The 8,956-nt window shown below is 37.9% G+C and overlaps 1 protein-coding gene across 2 annotated transcripts in view; it reads left to right on the top strand.

Moving 5' to 3' along the window:
* The window catches only part of LOC107692800 (signal peptide, CUB domain, EGF-like 3), a 121,520-nt gene continuing 112,564 nt past the window's right edge, over positions 1 to 8,956 (top strand). For both annotated transcript variants that reach the window (XM_016491996.1, XM_016491995.1), the window contains exon 1: positions 1 to 350. In XM_016491996.1, the coding sequence (XP_016347482.1) occupies positions 242 to 350 (109 nt within the window). In that variant the 5' untranslated portion in view covers positions 1 to 241. The remainder of the gene's footprint in view (positions 351 to 8,956) is intronic.

The following is an 8,956-nucleotide window of genomic DNA, read 5'->3' as shown; positions in this document are numbered from 1 at the left end:
CTGTGTCTCCTGCAGGACTGAGATCATGAGCGCTCAACTCGACCGTGTTTCTCCTCCTGATCTCCGCGCACACAATCTCCGCAAGACCAAGAATTAAAACACACACACTCTCTCTCTCATTCAACAGACGCTCCGTTTCCAGCGCCGGGAATAAAGCTTCATCCACGCTTGGACTCAAAGTCTCGCAATTGTCCGCTTTTATTTAATTTGCCCCTCTGTGTGAAGGTTCAAGGTGTTTAACATGATGTTCATGTCTGTTCTGATGCGCGCTGGTTTTGGATTATTCAGCGTCGCTCTGACCGCCTTTGTCCAGCAGCCAGCCGGCGCTTCTGCCAGCAGAAACCCGCAAGGTAAGCTCCCCTTTTCACCCTCCACATGAGATGTACCTTTTTGGCTGAAGAATGACTCCGGGAAAAATAACTGTTTGATGATTTGTGCTCAGTAAGAACAACTTATGGGACGCAGTTTTCCCCAAACAGCGCTGAAGTAGACTTAAAGAGGTATTATTAACATCTTTGAACTGTTTATGCTGTGCAGGTGTGTTTATGAGAATTTTGTGATAGATTTATTTGCTCACTGACGGCAATAATGATGCACCAAACTGTAAAATAGCTTTCGCTAGATGTTAAAGAAAGCAGTCTTTTTTGCTCATTGCACATGCACGGTGTCAAATGTTTGGACAAATTAAGAAATGTAGCAATTAGGTGTTGTAAACCATTAGAAAAGTCTCTAGGATGGCTCTAAAATTAAATGATTTAGAGTTCAGTCTCTGGATGTGTTGTAGATGGGTCCCATTTTAAGATGGGGTTTTCACAGAACCATTTTTGGTTCTTCAAATAACTTTGTAGTGAACAGTTCTTAAAAAAAAACAAACTCATTTTTTGTGCAATGGAAAGTCCATTCCGTGGATGTTAAAGGTTCTTCATGGAACCATCAATGATAATAAAGAGCCTTTATTTTTAAGCGTGTAGAATGGATCATTCTAGAGCGAAAGGGCAGGGCCCGGTTGCAACAAACTTCTTACGCTAAAACAACTCTTAGTTATAATTATAAACAAATGATCACTAGGTTTTCTTAACTTAAGGGGTTTGTCGCAATCGTCTGCAGATCCCTCTCAAGCACCTGTAGAATAAAGCAGTTTAGAGTTCACAGGGTCGTGCACCACTGAAACACCTCTAGAATGATGCCATCTAGTATAAAAAAAAAAAGAGGCATCTCTAGAGTTTATATATTACATCATTTCTGACTGTTGCATTGAAAGCATTTCTTGATGGCATAAAGATGCTTAACCAGAATACTTGTGTTCTAAACCTCATAAAACTCAAATTCCAGGCACTTTTATTTCCCGTGCCCATCTAAAATAAAAGTTGGAATTGATTGATATAGATTCTATTAATGATAACTCGCATAGGAATTAAGTTACTGTGTTAAAATGTGTTTTCAAAGAACAGACAGCATTGCGATATGCTTGTTTGTAGGTAGGTTAAATATGTAACAATTATGCAACATTTGGCTGTCAGAACAGAATACCTTATTGGCATTGATGGTTCCATGAAGAACCTTTAACATCCATGAAGAAGTTTTCCATTCCACAAAAGGTTCTTTCTAGTGGGGGGAAGAAATGCACTTTTAAAAATAAAGGTTCCAAATGGTGATACCTTGGAAGAAAGATTTTGGTTCCCCAGAGAACCATTCATTGAACAATTCTTAAGAACATTTTGATTATCTAAAGAACCTTTTTCCACTATAGACTCTTAAAAATTAAGGTTCTTTATTGGCATTTATGGTTCCGTGAAGAACCTTTAACATTCATGGAATTTTTCCATTGCACAAAAGGTTCTTTAGATTATTAAAATATTCTTCACACTAATGCTTCTTTTAAGAACTGTTCACTGAAAGGTTCTTTTGGGAACCCAAAGTGGTTTTATTTTTAAGAGTGCAAAAAAACCTTTTGTGCAATGAAAAGATACTTTGAATGTTCAAGGTTCTTCATGGAACCTAAATGCCTGTAAAGAATCTTTTTATTTTTTAAATTGTTCTTTTAAGAACTGTTCACTGAAAGGTTCTTTGAGGAACCAAAATGTTTCTTCCAAAACTTCCTTTTGGAATTCGTACTTTTTAGAAACGATGGAACTTTTCCATTGCACTACATGTTCTTTTTTAGTGGTAAAAGTTTCTATGTTATTAAACTAGAATAAGAAGAAAAAAAAGTTTAACTATTCATTGAAAGGTTCTTTAAGGAACCCAAAATGGTTCTTCTATGGCATTGCTGTGCAAACTCCCCTTTGGAGCCTTTATTTTTAAGAGTGTAGAACCAAACCAGCATCTAAGGGGTGAAGAACAGCTCTGAACTGAGGTGTTTTAGGGCCTCTAGAACACCTTCAGAATGAAGACATCTCGAGTCCAGAGGGGCAGAGCTCTAGATCCCAGCTGAGCCCTCATTCACCTCCATTGCCCATCACTCACCGACATGCTCTCTGTACAAACAAACGTCAACAAATGGCAACTCCCGGGGCTCGGTCCATGCCGACCACATGTTGCTCAGTTCCATATGTGGAGAACAGTCTCATGGAGGCCATTTAAAGGTATTTAGCACCATAAAGTCAAGTATTTGACGTTCACCTGTGACTCCGAAAGCGCGCACTGAACCTCTGGGTGTTTAGCGAGCTTTTGCACGAGGACCAGAGGAATAGATGTTACGTTTGGAGGTCACGGCTAATGGATTGTTATGCAGGCATGATGCAGTGATGTCAGCGGCCGCTCGTGTACACATGTGCACGTCTGGTATGTGTGCATTTACGTTTGGTGATGCTCAAACGGTTTCCTTCTCCTGTCGCTCTGACAGGACGGCCGAGAGAAAGAGACAGAGAAGGGGAGCGGGAGGGAGGGGGGATGGGGGTTGTTTTGCATCTTGGGTGGTCTGTTTCCCATTGTGGGAAAACTCAATATTTACATTTTGTAATTAGAACTACTTTCACTCTTTCATTTTCCACAACAAGGATTTACGCACATCTTACAGGGGAAGGTGGCAGCGTCGGGCCTAATGACCTGCACCTGTTCGTCACCGCGGGACGGCCAGGTCAGCGCTGGATGCGTGTGTGTGTGTGTGTTTGAGATGATGTTGCAGAGAGAATGGTGATGCAGGTTTGGTGGTTCTGTGTTTTGAGACTTGTGCTCCAGATGTGATGGCAGAGTCATCGTAATCTGAAATCTGTTGTAACAGAGTAGTTCCTTTCGCTATTTCTTTTGTCCTTTTTCATTGCCTATTTTGTCTGGCACATTTATTTGTTTTTTAATTTCTTTTTTTTCTTTATTGGTTCATTTTGCTTTCTTAGTTTGCACTTTCTTTTGCTTTTTGTCTTTTTCTGAAACTGTTGTTCACTTATTCATTCATTCATTATTTCTTTCTTTCACATTCATGCTTTTTTGCTTTCTTTTGCTCTTTCTTTCACTCTTTTGCTTTTTTTGTTCTTTATTGCTTTCTCTTTCTTTCCTTACTTAGTTTTTTTTTGCTTTCTTTCACTTTGACTTTAAGTTGGTCTTTCATTCTCTCCTGTCGTTTTTATTCTTCGCTTCTTTCTTTTTTGTATTTTTTAATGTTATTGTCGTTCTTGCCTCTCCTTTTTATTTTTTCTGTATGTTAATTCTTTCTTAATTTGTCCATTTGCCATTGCCCTTTCATTCTTCCTGTCTTTTTCATTTGTTTGCAGTCTTTTCCCTATTCCTCTTCCTCTGTCAAACTTTCATTCACTTGTTGGTTCTGTCTTCATTCATTATTTGTGTAATTAGTTACCGTTAGTTAATGCAGGATGTTTGTTGCAGTATTTATTAATCTTAATGAAAACACAGTTGTGCATTGTTAATTCATGATAGCTCAGGTCCATTTTTTTTAAATAAACAGATCTAAACTTTTGCTTTTAATAATGTATTAGTAAATGTTCAAATTAATTACAGTTGAGCTTTTCTGTCTGGAGCGTTTTGTCTGTCAAACGCATCAGTAGCATATAAAACAGACAGTGAGTGATTAAAGGGTGCCATTTGTCAGGGCAGTATTTATTAAATGCAGATGTTCACCTTTGTCCTTCATCAACGTCGCCATAATTGCAGGTTACCAGCACCGAGAAATGATCATAATTCATTAGAATAATCATAATTCCGAGTAAATGGGATAAGGAGGCTTTTAAAAACCCATGTGTAATAAACGACTTGGCGAAAGAAAAAAAAATCCTGATGTTCTCGAGGTATAAACGTAGAGCAGCTCGGTTTTGCTTTTTGCTCTCCTGGCCCGGAGCTGCTGGCTAACAGCGCCAAGGCAACCGGCGGTGAGGATGTGACATGCCGCAGCGGTGTGTGTGTTGATGTAACCTCTAGTCCGTCTCCCTGTTCAGCCCGAGGCAAAACCCCTGCCGGGCAGACCCTGCTGGACAACTCCAGTGTGGGAAATACACATTTCCCTTGAATAGCGGGAGCTGAGAAGGAGGGGAGAGCAGCGGAGGCCTGCTGGGGAGGGGTGGCGTGACAGCGGTTTGGGGGTTTGTTTGCTTTGTGTTGCCTTTCACTCAATGAAGTTGGAGTATTCTTTTGTGAGTCTGGAGCAATGGCCTTGTCAGAGGCGGGGACAGATGATCTCTCTGCTCTTCGATTTAGAGAATATCTGGAATCGAACAATCTTGTAGGAAAGAAAAGTTGTGAATGAGATCTCTTTCGTAAATATATTGCTGCTACAAACATGCCGTGAGATTTAAATGGAGAAAATAAGAGTTTATGTTTAAGTTTCATGCCTCTCAGAAAAAAGACCCCATATGTGTCTCCTTAAGATTTTAGAGGATATTTTAATGTCTCAGCTGTGCTCAGATTTGCCTAAATGTAATTTCAGTGTAAACGTTGAGCAGTTTTCATTAAATTCTCCCAAAACAAATGATATGAGCATGCATTTGGACAGAAAAAAAAAAAAAAAAAAGATCTCAGTAACTTTGCAAAGTTTTCTTCTAGACTCCCAATATATTAAATGGAAAGAAAATAATGACTTTTGAGTTTCATGCTTCTCAGATGTTTCTCTTGAGGGGGAAAAAAAGCCTTAATATGTGTCTCCTTTTGAGTTTCAGAGGACATTTAATGTCTCAAACTGTGCTCAGATTTGCCAAAATCTAAACTCCGAGGTATTTTTACTGTGAACTTCAAATGGTTATCATTAAATTCTGACAAAAACAGATGATCGGAGCATGCATTTGGACTGAAAAACACTGAGATCTCTATAATATCTCAATTGTTTCTATAAGACTGCCATGAGATTAAATAGAGATAAAAATGTGGAGACTCGAGTTTCATGCTTCTCAGATGTTTCCCTTGAGAAAAAATACCTCACAATGTATCTCCCTAAGATTTTCAGAGGACTTAAGACTTTGCTCTGATTTGCAAAGACATCAAAATCTAAAATCAAACGTTATTTCAATGTGAATTTTGTATATTTAACATCAATTTCTCTAAAAAACAGATGATCTGAGCATGCATTTGGACAGTAAAAACACTGAGGTCTCTGTAATATCTCAGCCGTTTCTTCTCACCCTAACCCACAAACAGAGGGAAAAATTAAGAATTTGAAGTTTCATGCTTCTCAGATGTTTCTCTTGAGGAAAAAGACCCCATACATGTCGTCTTAGGATTTTCAGAGGAATTTTAATGTCTCAGATTTGCCAAGACACCAAAACCTATGATCAAAAGTAATTTCAGTATGAATTTTCCCAAACAAATTCTCCCAAAACCAAATGATCTGTGCATGCATTTGGACCGAAAAACCACTGAGATCTTAATTGCGTCTCCTGCTTCTCAGATGTTTCTCTCACATGTCTCCTCTTGAGTCCCACTGGAGATTTAAATTGTTTTAAATGTTTTAAATAGTTTTATTGCAATCTTGAAATGTTTATTAAATAAAAAATAAATAAAAAAACGTATCTGGATGACTTTGTTAATAATAACTATTCCATTAAATCTCCTTCGCAATGACGGAGAAACCGGTCAAAACAAATTCCCACTTGAAGAAATGAGAATTTGGTGGCTGTATTTTATATATAGCTGTTGTGTTGTACATTTGGTGACGTTTTATCGTCTATATTTCATGGATGCAGATGGATGTTTCTCTAGTCGTTTTGTTTTTTGAAGGTTTCTCTCTATTCTCATCTTGGTGCACGTCTTTCTCACAAATGTCTCGCTTTCTCTCCATTTATCCCACAATCCAGAAAATCTCTCACCAGTTTTCCTCTTTCATTTTTGTCCCAAAGTGGAGTGCGCATTTTTGAGGCAGGAGTTGAAGCATTTATAGTCGGCCACATGGCAAAATATGTTTACTGTTCAGTCGGATTCTAAGTGTACAAAACCCATATGAGTTTGCCACTCTGAGAGTTTTGTGAAGTTTTTACAGATAAGATAGATAATACATGTTATTCCTGTTTCTGTCAAGGTGAGTTTTCAATGGGGGTTTTAATGAGTAAAATAACGCTCTATAACATAAATGACATGCACCCATACTGCAGTTTTGTTCATTTTTAAAATGTATGTTTGTAATAAGTAACTACATAAGAATGTTTGGTGTGCGAGTGTGTGTGGTTTACGTTGTTCAACAAAACGTCCAAGTATAGTCAACTTATATTTACCACAGACCATATTTTACTCATGAATTGAAAAACCCAATTATAAAAACCCATAGGAAAATCTCAAGGGAATCCTTGGCGAATTAGTCTTCTGGGTTTTGAAGTCATGACGTCCTGACATGGCTAGGGCTGGGTATCGTTCAAAAATTTTCGATACCGATACCTTGACTTCGATACTGGTTCCTGAACGATACTTTTTTCGATACCAATTTGATTAAATCAATTTTAACAAGATTATATTATCTAAAAAAAAAAACTTTGGTTTTATTTTTCAGCTTGTTGATGTTTATACAAACTCAAAGACTCATCTCCTGAGCCACTGCACAAAGGAACAAAATGTAACCAACACAATAAATCAGTGTCTCAGAGTCGCACCTCTTCTAGTCGAACACACCGGCTAGTGCTGTAGGCTTATTGGCTCACTGACGCTGATGAGATTAACCCCTTAGGTATCGAAATTTGGTACCGAACGATGAGACGTTTTTCGATACTCGATGGTATTGAGGCAATTCGGTCGGTGCCTACAAAGTATCGAACTCGATACCCAGCCCTAGACATGGCATTATAAAGCGAAGGTTGTAGGTTCGATTCCCAGGGAATGCATGAATTGATAAAATGTTGAATGCAATGCAAGTCACTTGCATAAATGTAATGTATTTTGATATACTCCATGGTACAGAATGATTACCATATTCAAAACATGGTATCGCCATCTTAATAAATCTAACGGAAGCATAATTCACAATATATTCTCTGAAATATCTTTATTCTCTTAATATCTTAACGCAATTTAGTTTTAAATGATGTTTAGATATTTCTTAGTGAAAAACAAGACAAAATAATTTATTGCAGTGTTAAAAGAACAGTTCACCTTAAAATGACTATTTGCTGACAATGCATTCACCTTCAGGTCATCCAAGATGTAGATGAGTTTGTTTCTTCATGGGAACAGATTTGGAGAAATTTTGCATTTCATCCGGAACGCGGAAAGTGAAGTATACCCGGGCCTTTATTGGCTCACTGACGCTGATGAGATTAACCCCTTAGGTATCGAAATTTGGTACCGAACGATGAGACGTTTTTCGATACTCGATGGTATTGAGGCAATTCGGTCGGTGCCTACAAAGTATCGAACTCGATACCCAGCCCTAGACATGGCATTATAAAGCGAAGGTTGTAGGTTCGATTCCCAGGGAATGCATGAATTGATAAAATGTTGAATGCAATGCAAGTCACTTGCATAAATGTAATGTATTTTGATATACTCCATGGTACAGAATGATTACCATATTCAAAACATGGTATCGCCATCTTAATAAATCTAACGGAAGCATAATTCACAATATATTCTCTGAAATATCTTTATTCTCTTAATATCTTAACGCAATTTAGTTTTAAATGATGTTTAGATATTTCTTAGTGAAAAACAAGACAAAATAATTTATTGCAGTGTTAAAAGAACAGTTCACCTTAAAATGACTATTTGCTGACAATGCATTCACCTTCAGGTCATCCAAGATGTAGATGAGTTTGTTTCTTCATGGGAACAGATTTGGAGAAATTTTGCATTTCATCTCTTGCTCACCAATGGATCCTCTGCAGTGAATGGGTGCCGTCAGAATGAGAGTCCAAACAGCTGATAAAACAACACAATAATTCACAAGTAATCCACACCACTCCAGTCCATCAGTTAATGTCTTGAGAAGACAAAAGCTGCGTGTTTGTAAGAAATGTACACTTGAAACATGCAATTTCAGTGAAATTGCACACTTAAACTTTAAAAAACTACTAGGGCTAGGTGTCACAAGTACAGTATAGAGTGCAAAAGAGATGATGTATTTTTGTCGGCCAAAACCCAGAAACGAGCATTTTTGCTCTTTGGTTTTTTGAATGGGTTTTTGGATAAATGCCTGAAATAAGGTATATGGTGGACACAAGCATAAGAAACTTTAACATTTTGTTCTATGACATAAAATACATTAGTAAAACCTCCTTAAAGCTCGACTCGTCTTGAAAAACGCATTGACACTAAATGGAACTACAGAGGTTGTCAGTGACATTTAAAGGGGTCATATGATGCGATTTCAATTTTTCCTTTCTCTTTGGAGTGTTACAAGCTCTTGGTGCATAAAGAAGATATTCTTTATAAAAGTTGAGTCAGCCACGCCTACCTAAAACGGCTCGTTCTAACACGCCCCCACATGTCTACGTCACGATGTGGGAAGATTTGTATACCGCCACCCAAATGTTCATGCAAAGAAAGAAGGCGTAACTTTTATTCTCGCTGTAGTATTGTTGTTGCCGCCGCC

This window comes from Sinocyclocheilus anshuiensis, unplaced genomic scaffold (assembly GCF_001515605.1).
Source record: "Sinocyclocheilus anshuiensis isolate Anshui unplaced genomic scaffold, SAMN03320099.WGS_v1.1 scaffold871, whole genome shotgun sequence".
NCBI lineage: Eukaryota > Metazoa > Chordata > Actinopteri > Cypriniformes > Cyprinidae > Sinocyclocheilus > Sinocyclocheilus anshuiensis.
The sequence above is the reverse complement of the archived record's forward strand: the minus strand, read 5'-3'. Positions and strand labels throughout refer to the sequence as shown.